The sequence below is a fragment of the Struthio camelus genome, chromosome 4, assembly GCF_040807025.1.
Source record: "Struthio camelus isolate bStrCam1 chromosome 4, bStrCam1.hap1, whole genome shotgun sequence".
NCBI lineage: Eukaryota > Metazoa > Chordata > Aves > Struthioniformes > Struthionidae > Struthio > Struthio camelus.
Genome location: NC_090945.1, coordinates 34,130,751 through 34,143,678, shown reverse-complemented (window position 1 = coordinate 34,143,678; position 12,928 = coordinate 34,130,751). Strand labels below are relative to the sequence as shown.

Sequence of the window (12,928 nt, the reverse complement as noted above, 5' to 3'; positions counted from 1 at the left end):
TAAGCAAGTGGAAATCCATGTTAGCTCTTTGCTTCTGTGTTTAAGTGGCGTCACAGGTAAAACAGGTTCCAGGACCTGTTTTTTTCTAAAAAATTAGAAAATTTATGGACTTTTCAGGCTGAGCAAACACTTGAAGCCTTTTTAAGAAAGAAATTTGATTTTGAATGAATAGTTTATGGCATTTCATGACTGAAATTACCAATGTTTACTAAAGATTATCAGTTAGCTCGGATGCCATTCTGCTTTGTTACTTAAATGGTTGGTAATTAGAGCAATGGTTTCTTCACTAACTGTCCTAAAAGGCAAAGAAAAGAAGAGTGTAAATACATAAATGACCTCTGCTTTTAGAATAATTTTCTTTATTAGTTTGCAAGCCAAGAAAAGTAATTTCTGCTGCTCCCTATTTCTTTTGACTTAGTACATCAGCTTTTGAAATCCAAAATAGATGCATGTCTTTAAAATGTATTGCCTTGTTAACATTTTCTGCTGAAACATATCTGAATGGCAAACTGCTTCTGAATAGATATGAAAAAAAAAATGTGGTCATGAAATTTAAATTAATCAATTTGATCTGACTATTAGGGGACAAGAAAAAAGTTTTTGTAGGATTAAGGTTAGTCCAGGTCTCCGCAGGGTAAATATTGGTAAATGGGGAAATCAGCTGAAATTCTCTGCAGGAATTACAGGACAAGGCAACCTAGGTTAAAGCAAGGATTAGAGAAAAGAGTAAGAGGACGCTTTAACCATCCTTCCTGGAGGAGAGAATATTTAGTTCTGAGTGATCCCAAAGACTAGCAATTCTCTGGAAGTTCTTGAGAGGGATATACTCTCCTGAGTTATCTGTTAGCTTCTTATCTGACAATCCTCTGCAATGAACCGTGGCCGTTTAGCCACATAGATGCTGTGTTCATCTGCAGGAATTGATTTAGCAAATCGCAGGCTCTTGCCAGACACGGTAAAGTTGGAGATGTCATGTATACTACAACATTTAAAGCTGCAGTACATTGCTGAGTCTTCTAATGGCCTCTGGACGAACACCTCTGTGACAGACAAGCTCATGACCCCTTTTCAATGGCAGTAGAGAAAAGGAATTGTATGGTGAAGTGTGTGTGCCATAAATGTAACATGCTGTATTCATAACAAGAATGGATTATGTTTCAGAGATACATGATTAAATCAATGTAATAATTGAGGCACGGGCGTCGTGTTCCTTGAGGGGTAGACTTGTTGTTGTTTTTTTTAATAGTCCACTGACTTATGGTTTTATTCCTACTGCTTTTGGAAGAGTAGGTGTATATAGATCAGACAATCAGAAATTGAAGACACAGAATATGCTGTTGAGTATTTGACTGGTCACAGTATACAAGGAACAATTCCTTTGAGTTGTACGATATTAACATGGAAAACATATTCACTTGAATGATTAAAAAAAAAGAATTACATAGCTACTTATTCTTTTTTATGTTTTTATCTACACATTGGAAATGAAGAAAGCATTCACTTATGCAGTATTTTTCACTGATAAAACAGTAAGACTGAGAAACTCCCATTTGGATCATTGCATTAGCCATTTTAAGTGCTCTCAGCAGGAAAATTCTAAAAAGCTTAACATGGGATTTAAGATGATAAACTGCAAGGAGTATAATATAAATAAGAAAACTGAGTACAATAAGAATAGTATGACTGATTATTGTGTTTCCTTAAGTCATATTTCAAAACACAAAGCTTGTTATCAAAAGGAGTAGCACTGAGTTCTGAAGACAGAATAATATTGCAGCCCACATACTTGTAGACACAATATAAACATTAAAGGGGAAAAGAACTGTTGCTCTCCTAATTAAGGAGGCTGTCATTTAAAGGCCTAGTTCAAGACAGTTACTGCAGACTGCAAAAAGTTGAACTGCTGGATCTCTTAAAACTTTTGAGATGGCTTTCAGCCTGTACTTGAAAATCTATTAAGCTCTACTTAAGTGAAATGGAATGGGCTTTTGATGTTTGAAAGCAAATTCAGATGTAAATAGAGAAAAATAACCAGTCTGGTAGTAAGTAAATCCAGTATCCTGGACAATGCTTTTCGAGGGGGAGAAGGGCTGAGGAAGAAGAGAAGAGCCATTGCAATGATTCTTGATTACCCTTGCCAGAGTAAATATTTTACAGTGATCATCTTCATGAAACATGGCCAAAACTGTAACAATTTTTGTCCAAATGATCAGAATGCTGGTGATTGTTATGCCTTTGGGGAGGCCCCCAATTATTTCCTGCCCATTCAGTTGGAGTGAGGTTCTGATCCTGGTGACAATGATATAACCTGAAGTGTTGCCATTGACTTGTGCGGAATTACTCTTTCTGTGCTTTATGCGAGATGGTTAAAGAAAGCTGTACTGATTTATAGGGCATTGTTAGTGGTTCAATAATCCATTCGCTGTGACGAGAAGGCCTATATGTTTGGATATTTAGAATCCTTTTATTCTCCCTGCCACATGAAGAAGACTTCAGTAGTAAAAAGTGCATAGCCAGTGGGAACAGAATGTGATTGTCTTCAAAATCTCATCCATCATGGCAGCCGAAAAGAAACACCAAATCTTCTGCAAGTTCCTGAAACCTCTTTCATGCAAACCTCTTTCTTTTTTGATTTTTATTGGAAAGTTAAGAATAGCCAAAATGGGATTTAGCATGATTCAAAACTTGTACTTTGAATCCTAAGAAATCTGGCAGACTGCTTAGGTGAAAACAGAGAGGCACCTGCAACCTTCACTTTTGTTTAAAAAAAAAAAAAAAAAAGGTCTCTTCATAGCACAGGTCAAATAATTGATCTACTGATTTCAGAGGTGGGATGGGATTTGCATTGGATTACTACTTGGCAGAGCAAAATTATACACACATACATGTATATGTGCAGACAATGTTTCTAGGCAGATATAAAATTCTCAGTGAGCTGAGTAGTACAGTTCCTGTCTAGAAAAGAACTTAGCTAGATATCTCTCCCATCTGCAAAGGAATGTTTATTTAATTTTTGGAAGGTCAGATCCAAAACGTCAAAAATGATTACTAATGTGAGGCACCTTTATTACTGATTTGCTTGACATTATAAAAAAGCCTGTATTTCTAATATGCTTTACTGAGCACACTGAGTCATCAAAAGCTGTCTAGCACTTCTGTAAAACTGGCTTTAAAATAGGTCATAAACTGAGGTCCAGAAAACCGCACCGATTAAAAACTCTCTATGGACCATTGTGTCTTACTCCACGTTTCCTTTTCTCTAGCTATAGGAGGTGATAATCATAATTTCCAAGGTTTCCAGAGTTCTTTGAATTTCCCTAAGAGGTACAATAGAAATGCTGAATATTAGATGGGTGCCCGGCTTTTGTGTAGCTTCAGTGTTTTGATTTAAAAAGGTGCTGGCTATTGTGCTAAGATAATGTTGCCGTAGTACTGGAGATATTCTCTGTGTTGTGTTAATATAGATGAGTAGTAATATGCAACACAGGAAGATGTGTCAAGCTGTATTGACACTGATTGCAAGAGAGAGGCTGCTATTGTTCAGGTGGCAAAAGTAAAGGAGGCCGTATATTGAGTTTAGCAGACTCTATTTGTTCTTTAGTAAAAGCAGCAGGTATAACCTGTCTCCAGCATGAACTTCTTTCTTCTTGGCTAGTATTCAGAAAGGCTGCTAAGTTAGCACTAGTTTGAAACAGTCTTGTGATGTTTGATCTCCTATGCCAAACAACAGGGTCTGCTTAAGCCCAATTTAATATTGACCTTTTCCATGACCTGGGTTGTGCAACTTTTTGTGTTCCCTATGAATAATTAAAGTCAGTTTGTCACACTGAAGAGAAAAACAGCTTGCAACCCTTTAATCTGCCATGTCCATGTCAATGTGTGCTTTGACAACAATTTAAAAACCCAAACTTCTAATCCCTTAAATCCTGCACACTGCTTTTGTCTTTCAGGGAGGGGAGAAGGTAAATGGAGATCTATGTTTCCTTTAATAGTATGTTTCAAATAATTTTCTGCCTTATTTTACTTTACAGAAATATCGTGGAAGAACTATTCCATGTGTTATTTCTCTGTTAGGCAACATAGTCCCATTTTTTTGAAATGGTTGTTATACTTCAGGTAGTAAGCTGAACAGCCAGCTGTGGATGATCTCTGTAAGTTGCAGATAAGATCAAAACCATGGAGATGTAGCACTTTATTTACTTACTTCAAGGTTTGGGTTTAAAAAAAGGTTAGAATAAACTATGTTAAGTGCTAAGCAGATGCATAGTAATAACATTTCTATAAGTGGACAGTAGGTATCAATGGGATTTTCAGGGGAAATTGCTAATGCTTATTTTTCTTGTAGTCACTAACACATTAGAAGTCTGACTGGAGAGTTTGAGCATTGTATATACCTTCAACATCGGAGTGTGTGAACAAGAGCAACCCAGTAGAGGCTCTTTCAAAAATATTTCCGTTTCTCTCCATGTTTAGAACCTGCTTTGTACTTTGGTGACATTGAATATCGAGCGGATGAAAGCGCGGGCTGTGTGGAGATTCATGTCTGGAGAAGTGGAACAGACCTGTCCAAAGCTTCCTCTGTCGCCGTGCGTTCCCAAAAAACAGAACCAATGTCAGCAGAGGGTGAGTTCCTCATAGAACGGGGACTCAGATTGCTCTTGAGTATGTATACGTGAAAATGGGATATCTGGCAGCATTCACTCTTTGTCTTCAGTGTAGGTATGGGATGGGAAAGTTAAGTAGATAGCATCAGACATGGTTTTATCAGGTAGAAAACATGACGTTGTTGTCCCTGTCCTGTCTGACAACAACAATTTGTCTAAGCTCACTGAGTGATGGAGACTGCAGAATAGATGTGGAAAAAATGATCCCAGCTGAATCTACTCACAACTTAACTGATAGCAGACACTGGCAGAGGCAGTTGGAATAAAGGAGCAACAGTATTGCCTTCATATCTGTGTTTTCCGGCTACAAAATTGTATTTACAGCATACATACACAGTTGCCTGCAATGTGAGTATATTAGCCAAGGTAGCTCTGTTTCTGTGAAACTGGTGCATCTAAGGTTCTAGGATCTGTCTGTTACTTTGGAAAGAGCTTGTGGCAAGGAACCATCAGTGAGACCTCCAAGAGTTTTCTCTCTCCAAACCTGATCCAAAATATCCAGAACCTGTTCACTGTCCTGTAACATCTGTTTCTCAACTCCACTGCAAGGACTTCTTCCTTATTAGACTCTGGGAAAGTTTGGGCTGGCCACAGTTTTGCTGTGCTGTTTAAATGTGTTGCTCAGCTTGCTAGCTGCTGAATTAAGTCTAAGGAGCAGTTATAGCTGCTGAGGGTCATAGAATTTAGTTGTGTTAATGAGGTTTCCTCTGTTCTGCCCGACAAATGTGATAACACCGGCAAGAGAGAGATAAGATCTCAGTGATCTTCACATTATTGAAGCTGAAAGCAAAATTTTCTTTTTTAATACATGTGTGATACATGATCAGTGTTGCTGCCAAAAGAACAAGTAAGGAGGAATTATAGGAGCTAGTAATGCAGCATATATGACTGAAGGAACTATTAATTAATTTGCAATGAACATACAGGGAAATGGAATTTAATTGCAGTTACTGAAGAACGGAGACATTCATCACATGTCAAGTCTATTTTGCTAGTCATATGTGAGGACTCACTCTTCAGGTGAAGAAATGAGATCATGTTTTATAGGATACTCTGTGTGTAAAGCAGTGTACTAATGTTGTACTTCTAATTATATATTTGTGGTTGAAAAAGCGCTTCTGTTAAAGTCTCTTATATTCAGGTAGTTATGAGCTCTGAAAAAGTTCCTTTTTCATTAAGTCCTTTCCTAATTTTAAGTATTTCTAGAGTTTTACAAAATATATGTTGCTATATGAAATGCATATGCACACAATAATTGATTAGGAAAAGTATAAAAGCTGTGCAAGAGTTGTGGTATCTTCATGATGCACAGGTGTAAGATTTTGCAGTCACAGAAAACTTAATCAGGATCCAAGATACTTGCATGAATTTGAGCAAAAGCTTACAAAACTGAACAGGTACGTCAGTTTTTCTACAGGTAAAGGTGTATAAAATAAAAAGACATAGTTGCTTTTAAGTATGTACATTTCAATGTACTGTGACAGAAGAAAAATAATTATTGTCACTACTTGCAGATGACAAATAGAACATTTAAAAGAGGATACGGCACAACAGTCTGGTTAAACAGAATGCAAAATTATGTAAACAGTAAGAATATCGGCTAAGCAATCAGTCACATGTGGAAGAAAAGTTGAAGTGTAGTCAATATTCATCTTCCAATACAGGCTTATAGTCTCCGAAAAAAACCAAACAAACATATGCTGGGTGCTTTGACCTATGCTTAAGCTGCCTGCTTGTTTTAGTGATGAGATACTGGTAATGGAGATCAGTGATAGAGCTACTGTGCAAGGCACTGTTTTTCTTAGGATGGGGCTATGAACAGGCATCTCCTCTTTTCAAAGGTAAATGTCTAAGTATAATCTTATGTATGTAGTACAGAATTGAGAGGAAAGGCTAAATTGCTGTGGATATTGGGCCTGTTGCATGTTTTTTTAAGGTTGTAGCCTACTACACTGGCAGTTTGAAGGGATCTTAAGCAGGTTTTAATTGTGCTGACATGATCTAGATGCATGTGTTTTTTTCACTGTATGTTCATTGTTCCTAACTTTGTTTGCCCATGAAAAAAATCTAAACTAAATTTTCTTCAGAACAGCAGTAGGCACAGTTGCAAACACATTTCACGAATGTAGAAGTAAGTATTAACATGTGACAGTAACTGATGTTTCAGGTTTTGTTTTTTTTTCCCCAAACAGCTGGTGTTGATTACGTGGGCATCAGCCGTAACCTAGATTTCACTCCGGGAGTCAACATGCAAGTGTTTCGAGTGATCATCCTTGATGATTTGGGCCAGCCTATCCTAGAAGGTGCTGAGAGGTTTGAACTAGTTCTCCATATGCCCATGAATGCAGTGCTTAGGGAGCCTAGCAAAACTACCGTCTTCATCAATGACACTGTTACTGACTGTAAGTATAAAGGGAGGGAACATTTTTTAAAGGGTTTTTCTTTTTAGCACTTTAAGTGCACTTAGAAGATGGAAGAGCTCTTCTGGTAGTAGCATAAATTACTATCTGTGAGGGTGACAGAGCATTGGAACAGGTTGCCCAGAGGGGTGGTGGAGTCTCCTTCGCTGGAGATATTCAAAACCCGTCTGGATGTGATCCTGGGCAATATGCTCTAGGTGACCCTGCTTGAGCAGGGAGGTTGGACGAGATGATCTCCAGAGGTCCCTTCCAACCTAAACGATTCTGTGATTCTGTGATTCTGTGATATGTATAATTGTTGTGATATATCTTTTACCCCAGTATGGTTAACAGCTGTGCGCTATACCTGAAGTGGGAACATTTGACTGAGGTGCAGATTCTTTGCTGTTGCTTGTCTTCCATCTCATTCTGTACTTAAAGATGTTGTTTTAGAAAAGTGTGTTAATGTTGTAGTGGGACTGTACCATGAGGTGGAAGTGCATTTGTTTATGCCTGGGGTATGAAGCGTCTTCGTTTGAATGAATAATCATGTTGATGGTAGAGAAGCCCTAGGGATGAAAATTTTTTATTGGCAGTAGTTATTTGAATACCAGAAATTGTAAGCAGCTAAGTTTTTCAAATAATTGTGCAGATCTTTATGCTCATGCGTTGCATGAAGCTGTACTGTCTCTAGTGGGAGAGCAATTAAAAAAAAAAAAAAGCAAGCATCAAATTTTAAAAGTAAACAGCATTCAACACACAGCCATTCAGATGTTTACCAGTACTTGCTAAATAGTGACCAGACATGTAACAGTCTCAGGTTTCTGCAGATTCATTGCACTTTGAAGACTTAAGGACACCGTATTGTTTTAACAGTTCATTCTCAAACAGAACTCTGAAGAGCACAGTTACAGTTTCACTCTAAAATATTCACTTGTTGAAGGCAATGCAAAGTATCACAGTGACTTTAGTGGAAATGGAATTGTGGTCGTTGCCCTTTTTGCCCTGGTGGTCTTGTACAGCTGCTTCGTCTCTGTATCAAAGACAAAATAGACTATTTTGCAGAAAATAATCCCGCTGCTCAAAAATGGGTCAAATGCTATTTTTAAAAATTTCACCCAAACTCAGCTACTGTGCAAAGACTGGTGAAAAAATTAGTGCCATCTAGGTCAGAGATTAGTTACTGCGGACCGGGAAAGTATTTGAATTCATCTAGATTCAAAATGTGCGTTTAAAAAAATGCATATGCCTGAACCTTCTTCAATTTGTTTTAAGAGGTTAGCAAATAAAATGATAAGTTAAAGAAAATTATTCTTTTAATCAGGGAATGTGGTCAATATTTTCTGTCTATATGTGAGGATCCTTTTCATCTTGCATAACATGTTCTATTGTCAGCACCCAAGTCCAGTTCAAAACACCACTGTACATGGTGAATGAAAAAGATAAACAGCTGGCGGCCATCATTTATCGAGGTGGTGACATTAACCATAAGTCTACAGTGCGTTGCTATACACGTCAGGGTTCTGCCCAAGTTATGATGGACTACAAGGAAAGGCCAAATACAGATGACTCTGTAGTGGTGTTTCTCCCAGGTAAGATCTTCCCACTGAAATGTGAAAATACTCTATTACTTTTGTCTAACAAGCAATCAGATGATAAATAAGAACTAAACCTCTAGGACATTTTGGAAGGTGTCACACTAGTTTATCTTATGTCAATGAAGAAGAAACCACAGGATTTAACAAATAATTTTGTAAGTACAACAGCGTCACTTTCAAATGTTTTGTAGTCAAAGCCAGCAAATAAGGAGAGCTCAATCCTAAAGAACTTCCTCTACTGTACTTTTGAACAAGGCACTTGCTCACGAGAATAAACAGGAATAATATTGATCAGAATCAGAGCAGCGGATTCTTCGTCGTGCAACACACTGCTGATTGCTACAAGGGATGCTACTTAACTTCGATTGTGGAGTGCCATGGGATTTTTCCTTAGCAGAGACTGAATCAAACTCAGCAGGAAAATGAATTGTTGCCAGTCCCAGCACTAGTCTCTGTTTCCATGTTCCTGAGCCTTTTTTTCTATAGGGGAACCTAAAAAAGTGCTTTTTTTTTTTTTTTTTTAAGTCTTAGTCTTTTGTGCTCCCATAAAGATAATATCTTATTTCTACTTCATCCCTTTCTGCAGGAGAAACTGAGAAGCCCTGTGTGGTCGTACTGGAAGATGATGCAATTTATGAGGAGGAGGAGGAATTCCGATTAGTGCTTGGAACACTAATAAGTGATTCTACTTTTGGTGCTTCCATTGGGGATCAGAAAGAGACTATTATCAAGATTAAGGATGAAGACGACAGTAAGTTTTGTGTTTAAAGTTCATTCTGTATATTCTGGACAGAAGATGAAACAATAGCTGAAAACTGGAAAATGAGATTAAGCCCATTCAGCATTTGGTTCAACGGTTTTCAAAGTACCCAGTACCAAGTTTTTCAGAAACCCCTGGAGTGGACAGTTATTGAACAACTTAGCTGTAAGGGACATCTATATCTAAGTCCAACAATTAGAACTTTGCAGCCCGCTGCTCCAGGGATTAGCAAATATTTTAAATTGTTTGGATTTTTTTGTCAGTAATTGCTGTTACGATTGTGTAACATGGATGTTAAAAGTAAAAGCACCCCTGGTAAATGTGTAGTCCCTTTATAGATCCTACTAGTCCACGGCTGTTGTAGTCTCTTCAGTATATTGTAGCAAAAGCATCTACCTAGAAAGACTGTCAAGTATTTTATTTTCCTGCTCTGAATTTGCCACCTTTTAAATCTATTCTGAATGCACCCCGGCTCTGCCTTTAATGGGATAATGTGAATAGAAATTCCCTTGTTTACTTCCATTCCGTTTATTGCTTTGTTTATGTTGTTTTGAGGAAAGAGTATCTTAAATTTGACTAAGTTAAAAGAATTATAGATGCTTTGGGACAAACTTTTTGCAAGGGAACTCCTAAAACTTACAGGAATAAAACAGGGACTTGTATGTGCAGACTGTGCATCTGAAAATGTCGAACTATGTAGGTAAAAAGGAAAAAAAATCAGTAATGCTGTAAAATGGACTCCTTAGAGGTAGTGGAGAGTCATTTTAAGAAAATCAAATTTATCCTACACCTGTGGCAAGGCATTAGAATAAGTAACTTCTGAAAGTAACCTCTTTCTTCAAAAGCTAAACATGTTTTAGCTCAAAATATTCCATTCTAAATTCCACTAAAGCAAAAACCATGAGACCAGGTATTCTCTTTCTAATAAAAGCTACAAGCATCCATTAGAATTCCACTTTTCCAAAGCATTTCACTTTGACCATTCCAGACAACAGCCAATAAACCCAATAGATTAATAGATAGACAATTAATCTGAATGTTTATTCCTTTAAACTATCCAGTCTCAGTCTGCATGAGTTATTTGCACTTGATCCAGTTGACAAGAGTAATTTCTCTTTCCTAATGTTCTCTTTTGATTTTCTTTCTCTTAGAACCAGTGATTAAGTTCTCTGAAGTAAAATACAGCATTCAGGAGCCTCAGGAACCTGGAGAAATTGCACTTGTAAGAATCCCTGTTCTACGCCTGGGTGATAGCTCCAAAGTATCCATTGTCAGAGTGCACACTAAGGATGGCTCAGCCACCTCGGGGGAAGACTACAATCCAGTGTCAGAAGGTAAGGGTTTTATTGTGTTGTGGGGATGGGAAACGTTCGTGCCTTACTGCGAATGAATGCTGGACAGGGAGCAGAATTCTTACTGTAATAACTGGGTGGTAGATGCTATACTTCAGACTAGGAGTTCCTGCTTCACTTTGTGTATTTTGGTATGGGAGTTGTGGTCATTGTAAGGTTTTACTCTTCCAAGTTAATTGTGGGACCTGAAAGGGACTGTTTGCATTAGGTTAGAGATGGGTTCCTATGTATTCTGAGCTACTATGAAATTCCTACTCGATATTTCTTTGTAAGAATGAAAGTTCAACCTACCTGAAGTATTTATCTGCCTGGGCCATGTATTTGAGCAGAATTTCATTCTTGAGCTTTGCTTCAGGTTCATTGAGCTGGCAGAGGGTTGGAATATTGTCGTAAGAAATAGGGAAGATAATACAGGAAGAATATGCTCAGGTTCCTGGTTCTGCTATTTTAAGATAACTGTCTGGCTTTATTCTGCTTCTTTCTTCTTGCAGTATGGGAGAGAGATCTGCCCTAAGCATTTACAGGGAGGAGCTGGCAGTGGTTAGATGTTCTTTACAGAAAAGCCCATTGCTGGGTCCTGTGGGAGCTGGCTCTGGGTCCTCCAGCTCCCAGGAGAGAACCTAAACCCCCAGGTTACAGATCCATGTTTTCTTTATTGACCAATTGCCTTTTGATTTATTTTGTCATGGTGACATGGTTTTGATGGAGTATAACCCTCATAGGAACAGTTTATAGCCTGGTTGTTACAATAACTCCTTTGGGGAGTAGCAAGTTCTCCAGGGAGGTATGAACTTGATTACAATTAGAGGAAACTGAGTGTGGAGAGTCTCTGATTTCTTGAATATTTGTGTTATGGACTGGGCTAGCCTCTGGGCTATGAGTACCACTTTCTTCTGGCTTTTAGAAAGTAGTCTCTCCTTGATTTCTGGAAGAAAGACCATGATGCTTATTTCTAATAGTTCGCATCTTGGGATTCCCTGTAGATGAATGTGTGTCCTTAAAGTACTGAATGTCTTCCTATTAACAAAGTGTCTCTTGAAAAGCGTGTTGACTTTTAGGCTGCCTTGCTCAAAGTGCAGGTGTTTTGGACCTTACTTAAATATGCACTACAAATGGAGCCCAAGGCAGTACCCATGCTAGCATAATAATGGGCCTGGGACCATTCCTCGGCATGCAGATCCACTCTGTTGAACTCTGTTTCCCTCCAGAGCAGGACTGCTGCGTGCAGACTGCCTCCTTGGCCCGCGATAATTCTGAACTTCGTCCAGGAATTGTTTGGAAGAGTGCTAGGTGGCTTGGCCCAAAATCGTGTCAGAAACCATGTTAAAAATTAAAAAATGTAGGCAAACAATTTTTAATATCTAGGAATATTTCTTGGCACCTTTTATTTACTAGGATAGACATAACTTGAGCCATCTCACAATGGTTCTGGAGTCTGTGCCAGGAGTCTACATGAAATCTTGGAAGCCTTTCTGATTATAACCCACACAGTGCTTCTAAAAAGTGAAATACGTACTCTAAAAAGGCTTCTGATACCATTCTCCATCTTGGAACAAGTTACCAAAATCACCTTGCATATTCTGTACCGGGCAAAAGTGGGTTAGTTTGTGCTTAGTCATTGTGCTGAATAATTGACACTAACAGCTCAGTTCACTAATGTTTTTTACTTAGAGCAAGACTATGTTATTGCAACTGAATATGTTATTTTAACACAATCAACAAAAAACATTGTGTTGCTGTTGATTATGTGTTAATTTGTTTTTCTTTAAATCAGATATTGAATTCAAAGAAGGAGAAGCTGAACACTTTATTGAAGTAGAGATCCTGTACGATGGCATAAGAGAAATGAGAGAGGCATTTACTGTCCACTTGAAGCCTGATGAGAATATGGTAGCAGAGACACAGGTAACCACTGTTGGCAACAAAAGTTGCTATTGTAATGGAATTTTTTGCTTTGTATATGAGCATCTAGGAAACCCATACTCATAGCATGTGTAACAGCCCAGTATGCATGTGTTCATGTGGCCAGCTAGCGGCATAACTGGCTGAATACCAAGTATAAATTAGCTGAAAATCCACACACTTTGGACAAAGATGGAAATGATAAATTCCCAATTTTGTGTGTGACCCACTGTTTACTTCATAGACAGCTTGT

The 12,928-nt window shown here is 38.1% G+C and overlaps 1 protein-coding gene across 1 annotated transcript in view; it reads left to right on the top strand.

The window, feature by feature from the left end:
• FREM3 (FRAS1 related extracellular matrix 3) overlaps nucleotides 1–12,928 on the top strand; it is a 64,808-nt gene that overhangs the window by 35,037 nt on the left and 16,843 nt on the right. Inside the window, exons 7-12 of the mRNA XM_068941044.1 lie at nucleotides 4,474–4,623; nucleotides 6,857–7,070; nucleotides 8,459–8,655; nucleotides 9,248–9,412; nucleotides 10,573–10,755; nucleotides 12,548–12,678. Coding sequence (XP_068797145.1) covers nucleotides 4,474–4,623; nucleotides 6,857–7,070; nucleotides 8,459–8,655; nucleotides 9,248–9,412; nucleotides 10,573–10,755; nucleotides 12,548–12,678 — 1,040 coding nt within the window. The remainder of the gene's footprint in view (nucleotides 1–4,473; nucleotides 4,624–6,856; nucleotides 7,071–8,458; nucleotides 8,656–9,247; nucleotides 9,413–10,572; nucleotides 10,756–12,547; nucleotides 12,679–12,928) is intronic.